At 39.5% G+C, this 16517-nt stretch overlaps 1 protein-coding gene across 1 annotated transcript in view; it reads right to left on the reverse strand.

The window, feature by feature from the left end:
• LOC145355395 (lysine-specific demethylase RSBN1L-like) overlaps positions 1-16517 on the reverse strand; it is a 51485-nt gene that overhangs the window by 32484 nt on the left and 2484 nt on the right. The window contains exon 2 of the mRNA XM_080207445.1: positions 3971-4605. Within this exon, the coding sequence (XP_080063571.1) occupies positions 3971-4605 (635 nt within the window). The remainder of the gene's footprint in view (positions 1-3970; positions 4606-16517) is intronic.

Below are 16517 nucleotides of genomic sequence, written 5' to 3' on the forward strand. Positions count from 1 at the left end.
CAAAACACTTGCATGGTGAAATTTACTGGAACTTTGTACAAACTGTTCTTCTTGTTAATGGGAAGATGATGGCCTAGTGATATTATTACTAACTTAATCCAGAAACTCTCAGCCAATGTTCTGGAGGCCTGGGTTTAAATGCCGTCATAGCAGATGGTGGAATTTGAATTCAATAAAATATACCTGGAATTAAGAATCTACTGATGACCATGAAACCATTGTTGATTGTCAGATAAACCCATCTGGTTCACTAATGTCCTTTAGGGAAGGAAATCCCATGAATTAATATATAAAAAATAAAATCCACTCCCTCCCTCCCAATATTGTCATTTCCCAGGTTCCAGTGATGACAAACCTTGGGATGCATCCAATATTTTATAACTTCTTCCTCAATTCTCTTCTTTTATATCTAAAGGGTTACATCCGAAATATTAACTTATTTTTCTCTTTCACATGCTAATGATTTTTTTCTTTATTAATTTACAGGATGTGGAATTGCTGGCAAGGCCAGCATTTATTGTCCATCCCAAATGGTCTCGACTTGGTGATGGCAAGACATCTTTGTGGACAACCATGTAATTTATTCAGCTATTTCATTGGATGTTAGGAGTCAACTGCATTGTGGTGGCTCTGGACTTGCATTTTCAAAAGGCGTTCAATAAGGTGCCGCACAAAAGGTTGCTTCAGAAGGTTAGGGGGCATGGAGTTGGGGGTAAGGTGTTAGCGTGGATAGAGGATTGGTTGTCTAATAGGAGGCAGAGAATTGGTATCAATGGGTGCTATTCTGATTGGCGGTTGGTAACTAGTGGAGTGCCGCAGGGATCGGTGCTGGGGCCTCAGCTATTTACCATTTATATAGATGATCTGGAGGAGGGGGCTGAGTGTAGGGTGTCGAAATTTGCTGATGACACAAAGATGAGTGGAAAAGCAAATTGTGCGGAGGGTGTGGAAAGTCTGCAGAGGGATCTAGATAGGCTGAGCGAGTGGGCGAGGGCCTGGCAGATGGAGTACAATGTTAGCAAGTGTGAGGTTATCCACTTTGGCAGAAATAATAGTGGGAGGGATTACTATTTAAACGGCGAAAAGCTGCAGCATGCTACGGTGCAGAGGGACCTGGGTGTCCTTGTGCATGAATCGCAAAAACCCAGTCTGCAGGTGCAGCAGGTGATCAAGAAGACGAATGGGATGCTGGCCTTTATAGCGAGGGGGATAGAATATAAAAGCAGGGAGGTCTTGGTGCAACTGCATAGGGCACTGGTGAGGCCGCAGCTGGAGTACTGTGTGCAGTTTTGGTCGTCACACTTGCACAAGGATATTTTGGCCTTGGAGAGTGCAGAGGAGGTTCACTAGGCTGATACCAGAGATGAGGGGGTTGGACTATGAAGAGAGACTAAACAGACTGGGTCTGTACTCATTGGAGTTTAGAACGATGAGGGGGGATCTTATAGAGACGTATAAGATAATGAAGGGGATGGACAGGGTAGAGGTAGAGTTCTGGCCTCAGACATTCACCTGAAGAGGGAAACCCCGAAAGCTAGTGAGTTTACTATCAAATAAATTGGTTGGACTTAAACCTGGTGTTGTCAAACTTTTTACTGTGTTTACCCCAGTCCAACGCCGGCATATCCACATCAGGTCTTTATGCACAGACTGCTTTTGTAAATGTGTAGTACTGAGTTGTACTGAACGCTAATCAGTGAACAGCCCAACTTTTGACCATGATTTTGAAGGAAAGATCACTGATGAAAATGGCTGGGCCAAGGTTAATAGCTGGGAAATTCCTGCAATGAAGTTTGGGGCTAGGATGATTGATTGCTAACAACTACAATATTCTTCCTTTGTGCTAGGTTTGACTGCAACCAATGGAGAATTTTCTCAGGTTCCCTGATGCCACACCCAGTCAACTGTTGCCTTGATGTCAAGTGCAAGGAACTCAAATGTCACCTTTGGAATACAACTCTTTTGTTCATGTTTGGACCAGGACTGTAATGGGTTCTAAAGCTGAGTGCCCTGGACAAATGTAAATGAAGCAGTGAGCAAGTTGTTACTGAGTTAAATGCCACTTGGTAGTACCAGAGACAACATCTTACTGTTGATGAAGAAAAAGAGACTGATGGGATGGTAACTGCGAGTTCAGATTTGTCCTGCATTATGGAGGTCAGGACATATTTAGGCAATTTTCCATATTGCTGGATAGAAGATTGTGTTAGAGGTGCAGTTGAACACCATGGCTAAGGGCATGGCTAGTTCTGAAGCTGGGATGTTGTCTGGGACAATCCAACGCTTTCAATACTTTTTGATATCACATGGACTGAACTGAATTGTCTAAAAACTGGCATATATGAAGATGGAAACCTGAGTAAGAGATTGAGATGGATCATCAATTCGGCAACAATGGCTGAAGGTGGCTGCAAATGCTTCAGCTTTGTCTCTTGCACTTATGTGCCGAGCTCTCCCATCATCGAGGGTGGGGACTTCTTTGAGCGGCCTCCTCCGGCTAGTTGTTTAATTATCCACCGTCATTTATGACTGAACGTGGCAAGACTGCAGAGTTATGATCTGACCTGTGGGCTCTGGGATCAGTTAGCAAGCTGCTTCCACTGTTTAGCATGCACATCAGATTGTGACCTAATTTTTAGTTATGCCTTATGCTATTCCTGGCATGTTCTCCTACAGTTCTCATTAACCTAGGGTTGGTTCCCTGACTTGATGGTAACGGTAAAGTGAAGGAAATGCCAAGGCCTTTTGGTTAGAGATCGTGATTTGAAACAATACTGCCACTAATGGCTAACAGCACCTCATGAGCTGCTAGGCCTGTTCTCAGTTGATCCCGGTAGTGATGCACGACAACATGGAGGGAATGCTCAGTGTGAAGATGGGACTTTATCTCTGCAAGAACTGAGTGGCAGCCACGCCCATCAATACTGTCATACGGATGTATCTACAACAGGTAGATTTGAGAGGACGAGATCATGAGCGTTTTCTCCTCTTTTTGGCTCTCACCAACTGCTGCAGGCCCTGCCTGGTGGATACGTCTTTTAAAATGCAGGAGCCTAAAAAAAAGTGTAATTAATAATAATATTTTCTTCCTATACTCTCTAAATGAGAGCAAATCAAGTTCTTCAACTCACACAACAAATATTTTGCATAAACTGCTACACCAGCTAGCTATATAATTTAGATAAAGAAGTGCTTAGAGTTCATCTGATCTCATTTTTCAAGATTACCAGCCCGCTATCTTCCCAATGCAGTACCAGATCACTTGTTGAATCAATCCTCTCCTGCTGGCAACCTGTTCATCATCACTAAATGTAGTCTTCACACAGCTGAAGCTATGTCTGCTTAAATCTAGGTACAGCATTTTAACACAAAACTACAAGATCTGGCTGGTCCATCTTAAAGTATAGTTCTAGGTTTAATTTACACACCTCAAGTTAAATCATGGATGTCCTTTTACGAATTGAAGAACACTTCTATTTTGTAGCTCCTCAGCTTTTTGCTCCAACACCTGACAGCTCTCTCCTCTGCATTATCTCAAAGGTCTCCATGTACCTTTATATTGCTGTAGCCTAAACTTTATGCCATGCTCCAAGCTTGGCCTAACTTTTGAGGAACTTAATTTAATTAATTTGCTAATACGGTTCACATCCTATATGTTTTTGTTTATCAACTCAAGCTGTTCAGACGTGGTGTGCATTCTTAGATTTTTTTCTACTTCCCATGTGGGAAGTTCTATTCCATCCCTTGAGAACACAAATCTCCCATTTCTCACTCAATGTACAGTAGCCTGCACTTGCTGCCACCAACCCCCAACACCCCACCCTCCACACGATCTAGCACAGAAGGAAAAATAATTCAAGAAACCAAATTCATCAGTTAATGATTCCTTAACTGAAAGCATAAACATTGCAACCCCTTCCTCAGATGTCACTAATTGAATTGACTTTTGAGAGAGACACATACATCCTACCTGAGCATTGAAGTTTGACATAGTAGTTGTCTCTATATCCTTTTTTCCCAAGATCTCCATCTTCACTGGTGCACTTGGAAAGCTATAAGCAAAGTACTCAAGGAAGTCTGGTAAGTATGCAGCAGCTCCATGAACAATACCCATTACATAATAGGCTGCAGAATTATTATTCTCACTAAACGTTAGATTCACAAACTCTTCTGAAAATCTCTCCATCTCTGCAAGAGATAGGGAAGCGAGTTCATCCATGTAGGCATGCACCACTGAAGCTCCTCCATTAGGCTGGTCTTCTATGTGGATAAATCTCCTGAATTCCAACAGATCCAGTCGTGAACCTTTGTTTTTAATAGTGGTGTCCTTGCACAAGTTAAGGGGAAGCTGACTGCTTTCCACTGGCACACATTCAGATGCTCCATCTTCTTGACACAGAATGGTTATCCGATTTCCATCTTCTATTGAAGTCACCTGCTGCTCTTTGATTTCTGACATTAGCCCTGAACAAATTGTTTGGATGGATTTGCTGCACATTTTGGGCTGTTTTCGTTTTTCACCTTCCTTGTGTTTCTTTTTCTTTTTCTTCTTTATTTTTTTAAACTGGAATTCTTCTGTACCAAGTTTTCGTTTTTCACTGTTACCTGCAAGCAAATGAAACAGAAAATATCCATAGCTTCAACAAATTTGTAACACCATTTCTTTCAACCACTTTGACAGAACAGCAAAACCAAATTATCTATTTCCTTGCAAACGCTTCAATTTCAATCAGGTTTATACATGCAGCTTTTCTCAAGCTATTTACTATGTCTTGTTAATTGTTTTCACTTGTACTTTTGGAAGGTTTTGCTACTTCTCCCCTATTCTGCACTTTCTTTTTTGCACCTCAGTTAGAATACCACCAAGGCTGCTGTTGATCCAGTTGCAAGGAGATGCATAGGAGTGGCCTGAGATGATATTCTTCAAAAAAATAAACATCTATTTAAGAGCTAAAGTCAGTCACATGTACGTGGTCTAGCACTTAACTTTTAAGAATTCTGCTTCAAGGCTCTTAACGTATTACTTGCTTTGCTATATTTGTTAATACAACTGCATATTTAATTTGTTCTACTGTCCAGATTTGTTTCAGTCAGTTCTATAAAGGGTTTTCCTCCCAAAGAAGTCCATCTAATGACTCCTAAATCTCTCATTCAACTAACCTAGTGTTATTCAATAGAAATTGCTGACTAATCACAACTGTGTTTGTGGTAATATCGCTTTGGCAAGAGACTATCAGTAGTATACAATATGGAAAACTGTATTTCATAAATATATATGGTAGCTGGTGAAAAGAAGTTCAATTAATTAAAAAAAATTGAGAATGAAAAACTATTCTTAGTAATGATGCAATGAAACTACACTAGTCATTAAAATCCACCTGGTTCTCTAATTTCCTTTGGGGAAGAAAATCCATTGTACCCCACCACAGAAGAGGCAAAAAAAAAAGGGGACCACCTAGCATCAACCTGGGCACCAGAAATGACAACGGCACTCCTCTTCCTGTCAACCCTCAAAGTCCTGCTTACAAACTTCATCACACTTGTAGAAGAAGAATACCTCTACTGCCAATGTCTCAAACAGCACCGGATTCCTTGGTATTCCCTAACCTACTGGAAGGGCAGATCCAACAGAGGCAGCAGGTTGTCCCGGAAATCCTCAACATCAACTCTGTACTTCATGAAATCTCATGGCATCAGGTCAAACATGTGAGAACACTTCCTCAACTGATGAATCAGCGATCGTCCATATTGAACTATATTCCACTAGCAAGGGCACAGAACGTACTCTGGGCAGGTGGACAATGATGAAATAACACTACTACTGACCAAACTAAGGGACATAATCAGCCAGACAGGGCCTATGGTAGGTCATGAGGGAAGCAACTTAGGGCAGAAATCTATTAGACCTTGTTTTTGCCCATCTAGCTGCAGCAGATACATCTGTTCATAGAACACTACAGCACAAACAGGCCCTTCGGCCCACAAGTTGCACCCATCACATCAATACCTACCAATCCACAGACCTATCTATAACCCCAATCCCATTAAATCCCATATACGCATCCAGAAGTCTTTTAAAAGACCTCAGTGAGTTCGCCTCCAGCACCACTGACGGCAGCCAATTCCATTCACTCACCACCCTCAGTGAAAAACTTACCCCTAACATCACCTCTGTACTTGCTTCCCTGCACCTTAAATCTGTGTCCTCTCGTAGCGACCATTTCAACCCGGGGAAATAGCCTCTGAGAATCCACCCTATCTATTCATCTCAACATTTTATAAACCTCTATCAGGTCGCCTCTCAACCTTCGTCTCTCCAGGGAGAAGAGTCCCAGCTCCCTCAACCTATCTTCATAAGGCATGCCTCCCAATCCAGGCAACATCCTTGTAAATCTCCTCTGTACCCTTTCAATAGCTTCTACGTCCTTCCTATAGTGAGGCGACCAGAACTGCGCACAGTACTCCAAGTGGGGCCTGACAAGGGACTTATACTGTTCACGACAGCATAGACCACGACAGAGTGATGACTGCACAGTCCCTGTGAAAACCATCTTAACACTAAGCACACAATTGATATTGATTGGCATTAACGCTGTACTAATTGGATAGACAATACAACAGATCCAGCACGTTAAAAATAGGCATCAACAGCAGAATTGCATTCAACCACAACCTGTAGCCTCATAACCCTTCATATCCTGACTCTTACAGTACCATCAAACCAAGGGAACAAACCTTGTTCGATGAACAGTGTCAGAAGGCATGCTAGGATCAGCAGACATACCTAAAAATGAGTTGCCAACCTGGTGAAGCAATAACACAGGACTACTTGCATGCAAGTAGCAAAAGCAACATGTGATAGACAGAGCTAGACCATCTGACAAGCAATGAACCAAATCAAAGCTCTGCAGTTCTGCCATGTCCAGTCAGGAATGGAAGAGATAATTGAACTAGCTTAAATAATAAAATTTAAATAAAAATATAATAAAAATACTAAATAAAATATTTTAAAAGATGAAAAGCTAATTAAACAATCCAACTAATTGGAGGAGTCAACTCCACAACCACAAATATCTCCATCCTGAATAATATGGGAGCCAAGCACATAACTACAAAAGGCAAGGCTGAAGCATTTGTAATCATTTTTAGCCAGACATGTCAACTGAATGATCTATCAGAGCTTTTTCTGGAGTTTCGATATCACAAGTGTCAGTCTTCAACCAATTAGATTCACACCATAGTCCAAGGAAAGGTAAGACATTGGATACAGCAAAGGCTTATTAACATCCTTGGTCCAAACACAGACAGAAGAGATGAATTCAGTACCACTCGTAATTCCTCAGTTACTCAAGCAGCGGGTATACATATGCAGCGAGATGTGGACAACATTCAGGCTTAGGGTGATAAGTGGCATGTAACATTCATACCACATTAATGCCAGGCAATGACAATCTCCAGCAAAAGACGATCCAACCATTTCCCACGATTTTCAATGGCACGACCATCGCTGAATCCATCGCTAATAACTCGACTAGAAACTGAACTGGCTCCAGGAGGAGGTCAGAGGCTGGGGATTCTGGGGTGAGTGATTCACTTTTTGACTTCCAACATCTTTACCATCTACAAAGCACAAGTCAGAAGGGTGATAGAATACACTCCACTTGACTGGATGAATGTGGCTCCAGCAAAGCTCAAGAAGTTTGACTCAGCATTTTCTATTTCTGTTTCAGATTCCTGCCTCCACAGCAATTTTCTTTTATCGAAGCATGCGGCAATTCAGTTTGGCAGGAAGAACATGGACAGAAAGGATGAAACTCTAAAAAGGTGTATAAAAAAGATAAAACTCTAAAGGAGGCGCAGGAACAGAGGGACGTCAGTGTATTATGTACACCAAGACGTTTTTGAGGGCATGGTATGTTGAGAGAGCATTTAAAGCATATAGTAGCTTTGGCTTTATTAATAGGGGCATTGAGTACAAATGCAAGATGGTCATGTTGAACATGTATAAGACACTAGTTAGGCCTGGTGTTGTGGCCAGTTCTGGGTGCTATACTTGAGGAAGGATGTGAAGACATTGGAGAGAGTACAGGAAATTCATCATATTGATTCAAGGGATAAAGAATTATAGCTATGAGGATATACTCAAAGTTGGGACTGTTTTCCTTGATTGAAGATGATTGAGAGTAGACTTGACAGAGGTATTCAAGATGCTGAGGAGTACTGACAGTGTAGAGAGAAATTATTCCCATTCAAGAATCAAGAATGAGGGGGAAGGAATTCAAAATAATTAGCAAAGGGAGTAAAAATGAACTGCAGAAAAGAATTATGAACTGTGGACCAAACCTCCTGAAAGTGGAGGAGGCGAGTTTGATCAAGTTATTCAAAAGGAAGTTGGTTATCTGAAAAGAGAGAATGTGCAAAGTTACAGGGAAAAGGCAAGATGCTCTTTCAAAGACAGTACAGACTTAATGGATTGAATGGACTCCTTCTACACTAACACAATGTGTGAAGATCCACATCTTATACATTAACATTAGCAAGACCATTTACTTCTATTTCTACACTGATCAGTTATGTCTTTGTTGCCAAAACCCTTGAACATATGTCTGTCAATTCAGTCTCAATATTAATATTGTTTTGCTAGTTTCCAATTTTGCAATCTAAAGGGGCCACAAATCTCCCCCACAGATCCTGTAACTCTCAAAGTCCTAACTGATGATCATCCATCCATATTGGCCTATCCTAACTTTCTGCTCCCTAGACCAAAACATTCTCATTTATAAATCCCTCTACGATCCTATCCCACTGTCTCTGGAGGCTCCTCCAATCTTACAACGGTTCTTAAACTCTGCATTTCTCTGCCGCTGATGTTTTCCCCTCTCATTGCCTCATTATGGCTGCTGGTTCTTTCAGAAGGTCTTTACTTTTTGAGGGTCCCTCCCAAAACTTTCCACGTCCAAAAAAAACTTAACATCGATCTCCTTTGACAAGCTTCCTGCTGTCATCCTAGGCTGTCCTTTATCAGGTCAATATCAGTTTTCCTAAAGCTTATTAGTGAAGCACTTGAAACATTTAATTATGTTAACAGTCAAATATAAATTCAAGTTGTTGCTTCCCAATCCAAACCCTCAATCATCATCCAGTGATCTTTCCCCAACCTCACACCATACCTAAACCCAAGGCATTATGCTGGACCAGTTAACTCAAAATTGTATTTAGAAGCAAATTACAAAACTCTAGGCATATGGAAAGAAAATTTAGTAGCATGAATAAAAAATAAGTTGATCAACAGATAAGGAACAAAGTTAAGCTTGAGCTGGAGAAGACTGCAGTGATGAACCGCATTCAATGTTGAGCCCATTTGTTTCTGATACAGATAATTTTGATACAGGGAGCAATGTTGAAATCTGTCAACAGCACAAAAATAGAAGGATCAGCAAACAATAAAGAGGATTGTAAAAGTTTTTAGGAAAACATAATTGAGCAGAATGTGCAGACTGGTAACTAATACAATTTAAGTGCTTAAGTATGAGGCAATATATATTGGAAGAGAAAATCAAGAATGAGAGTATATGCTCAATGGAAGTAACTGAGAGCGTGGACAAATTGATCAATGTAGGAATGCAAATACACAAGTCTCAAATTGGACCATACTTGAAGCCAAGCACAAAGAAGCATCAAGAGACAGCAAGGTAGTGGTATCAGTTAGCAAAGAGCTGACACAGATATAGTGGGTTGAAAGGATGTGTAGTAATCTGCTATGGTTCATGACTGCGACTTAACAGGCAGTCATTCATAAGATTTCTCAGCATGTTTTTGAATATTAACTTGCATCCAAGTCTACTAGAATTCACAAAGCTGGAATAATACAATTTATATTAAAGCAAGCTGACCAAATAATGTGCATCTTAATTCCCATCCACATTGTACCTGTGTAAAAATATACTACACTGCTAATATATCTCTGCTCGTAAAACTAACTTTACTAAGACTTCATTTACATCTCAACACCCCAGTACATTTTGCTTCAGAATAAAAGGAGATATTTCCACACATAATTTGACAACTTCAGCCAAAGGGATGCATAACAAGTAACTGGTGCTTTCACGGTTCAATGGCAGAATGCACAGCACCAGCTGATAGTGAATGATGCACAAGTGGGACTGGTGTCAAAGAATGCTCATGTTTCAAAGCAAAAATGGAATGGAAATTAGTTTTCAAAGATTGCTTTCGTAGGAATTTCAATATAGTACTGAGAATTATCGTCCCATTTTGTACAGCACTGTTTTAAATATCTGCTTTTAAAATGTAACAATCTCCAAAGCAAAGATGGAAACCCTGTAATATTTCTGCTATACTAAAGATTGGTTTACCTATCATGTGCTCTTTGAGTGCAAACATAAATTTGTGCATTATATAAAAAAAAATTCACCCAAAGCATAGATTTCATATATAAAGAGATATGCATGTTTGAATTTATATTTTATACTTATCTGGTTGGATTTTAAGTATATTGTAAATGGACTTGCCTAGATGTTAAATTGAAACAGCTAAAAGCAAGCAAAAGCAACTAACAAAAAAGATGAGTTTCTGTGGCTATGGATACAAAGTACCCGAAACACGTAGGGAGTAAGATTATTAAATAAACTTTAATGCTGGGTATTCTGCATTTGCATCATGTATACACAAGTTTTCAACATCATCAACAAGCTGGACTGTTTTTAGACCAGTTATTGTTCCTAACCACAGACGTGCAGGTTGCCACAGCTTTGAAGACCAGGCTATAAGTCAATAGCTATAATAATGATTGAAAAATGTGCCATTAAATTTCAGGGAACTATGGACAGTAAAATAATCTCATTTATGTAAAATTATGACATCCATAAATTTAAAAGAATATCCTGGAGAAATTATCGAGGGAATACATACACTTGTTCATCCAACATTTATTTCAATCCATGAAACAAGTCTGCTCGCAACAATTCTATATGAAATGAGATTGGGCAGTTTCAACCAAAATCACTGATGGTATAGATCCATAAATTCTCTGATAGCTTCTGAACAAGACTACAAGGGCAGCCAAAATGCAAAGTGGAAATGCTTAATTGATGGAGTAGAGTGTGGGTGTAAAAAAATTAGGGAGAAGTGAAAGCAACTTCACTTCCTTATCTGACATAGGATACCAAATGGAAGAATTGCATTTCATTATGCTGTCACCAACAACTGTCACTATGGTGAACATGTCACCTCATGGCAACATTTACTTATAAGGTATATATATCCTCTTTGGTATGGTTTAATGTACTTGCATCTTACGTTGAGTATACTGAAGCAGCTTTTAGCCAATCAAATCTTAATAAAATTAAGTTTATAGGGTTCAATCTTAGTTTTGGCAGTTCTTAAAATTCTGCTGACCACTGAATCCAAAAAATAATATAGTAAACATACAATCTGAGTTTCCTGTTAAAATTGACAAGTACCATGCGGTTAGGAACACGTCAGAAAGAGAATTCTGTTCTGACAAAGTTATTTTCTACATTACCAGTGACTAAATAGAATCATAGAGGTTTACAGCCCAGAAACAGGCCTTTTCGGCCCAACTTGTCCATGCTGCCTTTTTTTTAAAAAACTCCTAAGATAATCCCAATTGCCTGCATTTGGCCCATATCCATCTGTACACATCTTACCCATGTAACTATCTAAATGCTTTTTAAAAAAGACAAAATTGTACTCACCTCTACCACTACCTCTGGAAACTTGTTCCAGATGCTCACTACCCTGTGTGAAAAAACTGCCCTTCTGGACACTTTTGTGTTTCTCCCGTCTCACCTTAAACCTATGCCCTCTAGTTTGAGAGTCCCCTACCTTTGGGAAAAGATATTGACTATCTAGCTGACCTGTGCCCCTGATTATTTTATAATCTATATAAGATCGCTCCTCAGCCTCCCATGCTCCAGAGAAAAAAGTCCGATTCTATCCAGCCTCTCCTTATAACTCAATCCATCAAGATCTGGTAGCATCCTAGTAAATATTTTCTGCAGTCTTTCTAGTTTAATAACATCCTTTCTATAATAGGGTGACTAGAATTGCACACAGTATTCCAAATGTTGCCGTACCAACGTCTTGTACAATTTCAACAAGACGTTCCAACTCCTGTATTCAATATTCTGACCAATGAAACCAAGCATGCTGAATTCCTTCTTCACCGCTCTGTCCACTTGTGATTTCACTTTCAAAGAGCTATGAACATGTACCCCTAGATCTCTTTGTTCTATAACTCTCCCCACTGTCCTACCATTAACTGAGTAAGTCCTGCCCTGGCTCAATCTACCAAAATGCATCACCTCACATTTGTCTAAATTAAACTCCATCTACCATTCGTCAGCCCACTGGCCCAATTGATCAAGATCCTGTTGCAATTGGAAATAACTTTCTTCACTGTCTACTATGCTATCAATCTTATCTACAAACTTACTAACCATGCCTACTATATTCTCATCCAAATCATTAATATAAATGACAAATAACAGTGGACCCAGCACTGATCGCTGAGGCACACCGCTGGTCGCAAGCCTCCAATTGGAAAAACAACCCTGTAAAACCACCCTTTGGCTTCTGTCAAAAGCCTACACTTACAAGACTACACTTAAAGAGAAACTACTTTGATAGGCTATAAAGCATTTTGGGAAGTTCTGAGGTCATGAAAGGTGCTGTATAATTGCAAGCCAGAATTTTGTTTGAGCTGGTAAATTAACCCTACTGCCCTTTCTCCACATACGCTGCTCAACCAGCCGAGCACTCCCAGCATTTTCTAGTTTTATTTCAGAACACGAGTGCTTTTCCTACATTAGCACAGAGACAACAATGATGTTTGAAAACAGTATGGTTTCGAGCTTGTCAAATGAGGAATGGGTGAGACTCTGGGTCTGTACTGGTTGGACTTTAGAAGGATGAGGGGGGGGGGATCTTATTGAAACTTACAGCATATTGTGAGGCCTGAATAGAGTGGACGTGGAGAGGATGTTTCCACTTGTAGGAAAATATAGAACCAGAGGGCACAACCTCAGGCTAAAGGGATGACCCTTTAAAACAGAAATGAGGAATTTCTTCAGCCAGAGAATGGTGAATCTGTGGAACTCTTTGCCACAGACGGCTAAGGAGGCTAGGTCACTGAGTGTCTTTAAGACACAGATATTTAGGTTCTTGATTGATAAGGGTTCAGGGATTATGGGGAATAGGCAGGAGAATGGGGATGAGAAAAATATCAGCCATGATTGAGTGGTGGAGCAGACTCAATAGGCTGCGTGGCCTAATTCTACTCCTATGTCTTATGGTCTTATAGAGACATTCTAAAATAGACAAATTAGACAATCTGAAGTTCAATCAAATAAGCCTAGCAACTTTGACCAACAAGTGGCAAACAGAACATTTGACAGCATCTCTGGCCATTTAACTTCACATATGGAGTACATTTGCTAATTTCAATTAATTCCTCAACAAAGCTACAAAATTATCAAATTATAGAAAATAGCATTACTTCACAAACCCAATATTACAGATTGGCAGGCAGAAACTGCATAATAAAAGTTTATTTCCAAATATACACAAGAGGAACAAAAGTAGGCCATTCAGCCCCATAAGCCATTCTGTTATATCATAGTTAATCTGTACCTCAATCACATTTACTTGCCTTTTAGATGCTTTCTCATGTTTCAATTGACAAAAAGTCCAGGCTTTTTGGGGAACAGAATCCTAAATTTCTATTACCCAGTATGTGAAAGTGCGTCAGGTTTGGTCTGATGATTTACTGAATGGCTTTGCTTTAATTTTGAGATTACACTTCCCTGTTCTGTATTTCCTTAGAGAAAATAGTTTATCTTTATCCATCATATCAAATCCTTTTATTATTCTAATCACCTCAATTAGATCACACCTCAATCTTCTCAATTTAAAGAATACTAGCCAAGTTTATGCAACTGGTTCTTAACTTTAACTTCATTACACTTGTCAGTGAATAATAACAAAGGCATTACCAATTTCTGTAGAAACTATTTATAATCAAGAGAATGATTTATATTTTGCTACAACAATCCTTTTTGCCATGTCTTGACACTTTGTTTTGCTTTACTTTTCCTAATCTTAGAACATAGGTTCTCATCCTTACTTTCCATGGCCACAGCAGACAGCCTACAGCTGGTAGCAATTAAGAAAGCCACTGTATTTGTGAACAAATATGGTGTGACTTTACTTGCCTGTGGTCAATTAAAAGGTCATTTTAGTGATCAAGCCTCCCCTTTCCACACAACATTCAGTCTACCTCATCAGAAATGCAACTATTTCAATATAGCTTCTGTTGGATGATTCTTCCCAGATTTCCAATACACAAGCAAAACTGCAAAGTCATCTCAAAGTCATTATTAAGCTCCAACTCTTTGGTGCAACATTTTAAAATGACACTTCCCAGTAATGCATAATTCATATTGTCCCAAAATGTACAGATGGCCAAGGTTACCTTATTAGGGCGACACAGTGGCACAGTGTTTAGCACGGGTGCCTCACAGTGCCAGAGATCTGGGTTCAATTCTCAGCTTGGATCACTGTCTGTGTGGAGTTTGCATGTTCTTCCTGTGTCTGCATGGGTTTCCTCTGGGTGCTCCAGTTTCCTCCCAGAGTCCACAGCTGTGCAGGTTAGGTGAACTGACTATGCTAAATTCTTCCTCAGTGTACCTAACATGCACCAGAGTGTGGCAACCAGGGGATTTTCACAATAACTTCATTGCAGTGTGAACGTAAGCCTACTTGTGACTTATAAATAAACTTTACTTAATAGTCCTCAACCACTGACTAGTCGATAAAACTTTTAAATCAACAAGATATTAACTATTTTTATATGCATCTATTATCTGTGGGGAGAAGATACATTTCTTTATTTCTAGTCTTCTGCGAGGCTCATAAGTTCTAAAAACACCTAGCTTCTATCAGGCATCTAGCAACACATCAAAAATCATGCCCTCACAACTTAGCCAACTGTGACTCAAATCCTTCCATACCATTTGGAAAACAGAGCAGATGTATTCCCAATTGTTTAACAAACCCACCCATAGGTTCCATTCAGCTGATCCATTGAAAATTCATGCCATTTAACACAAGTCGATATACATTACCAAGCACAATGAATCTCCAGCACAGAAACTGGTCATTCATCCCACCTGGCCTATGCCATTTATACTTCACACAAGCACCTACACACACTCTCTACCTGCACTTCTCTTTCTCCATTGTCCTGCAACTTATTTTCCTTTTCAAGCACTTTAAGCTACTATTGAACTTTCTGACAATGCAGTCCAGATCATCAGAGAGCCACAGAGGATTACAGGGTGGAAACAGGCCCTTCAGCCCAACTTGTCCACACTGCCTAGTTTTTAACCATTAAACTAGTTACAGTTGCTCATGTTTTGACAACATCCTTCTATACCAATCTTACCCATGTAACTAAAAAACATTCCTCTCATTTGTTTGTCAATCACTTTAAAACTATGTTATCTAGTTACTGAGGATCTTTCTGCCAGCTTTGTACTATTTACTCTGATTGAAGCCCTCAATTTTGCACTCCTTTATTAAATTTCTCTCACCCAATGAGGACAATTCCAGTTTCTCTAGTCTCTCTCCATGACTGGTACTTCTTCCCATTCTAGGAAATCTCCTCAGCACTTTCCCTAAGGCATCATCATTGCTTCCTGAAGTCCCAGAATTAGACAATATAAGCTGACACGAAAGATAATAGTTTACACAAGTTTAGCACAACTTCTTTGTTTTTGTTCTATATTGATAAAATCAAGGATCCCGTATTTAAAAAAGGAATCAACTTGCACTGCCAAAGATTTGTGTACATAAATGCCTAGGTGTCTTTGTTCTAGCATTTGTTTCACATCATGCGACCTTACAAAATGCATTATTTGCCATTTCTATTGCCATGCGTCTGTCCAGCTCACCAACCTACATCCTTCTTTGTCTCAACATCCTCCTTTGGGATTTACTACATCTGTAAGTTTTGTGTCATTATTCAGTCCTTTAATAAATATCTTTCAAATGCATCAATGGAGCCTTTATAAGGCACCAAAGTCCACAGACTCAACGACAAAGAATATTTTCATTTTAGTGATGTTGTTATGGCTCAGGTCAAAAACTCCAAAGTTTTTTTCCATGAAGCCCACCTAAAACATAAACTTTACATTTTGAATTTGGCTAGGATAAGCATGAGATGCTTCATTTCAGGTGTGATTCAAAATACCCACTAGGGAGCTTTTATGAAACAAAGTTTATTTCAGAATATGGCTAACATCTATAGTAAGAAAATTAGCAAGAACTTTTATCAATTACAAACAAAAACAAGACAACCACACCAGCATATAACACTTAATGAGTATATCTAATTGTGTTTCAATCAAAACCAAAATCCAATAAACAAAACCCTTCAGATTTATCACTGTATAGGCTAAAGCTCACATGATATTGGA

This window comes from Carcharhinus amblyrhynchos, chromosome 19, assembly GCF_965287045.1.
Source record: "Carcharhinus amblyrhynchos chromosome 19, sCarAmb.v2.hapA, whole genome shotgun sequence".
NCBI classification, from domain to species: Eukaryota; Metazoa; Chordata; class Chondrichthyes; order Carcharhiniformes; family Carcharhinidae; genus Carcharhinus; species Carcharhinus amblyrhynchos.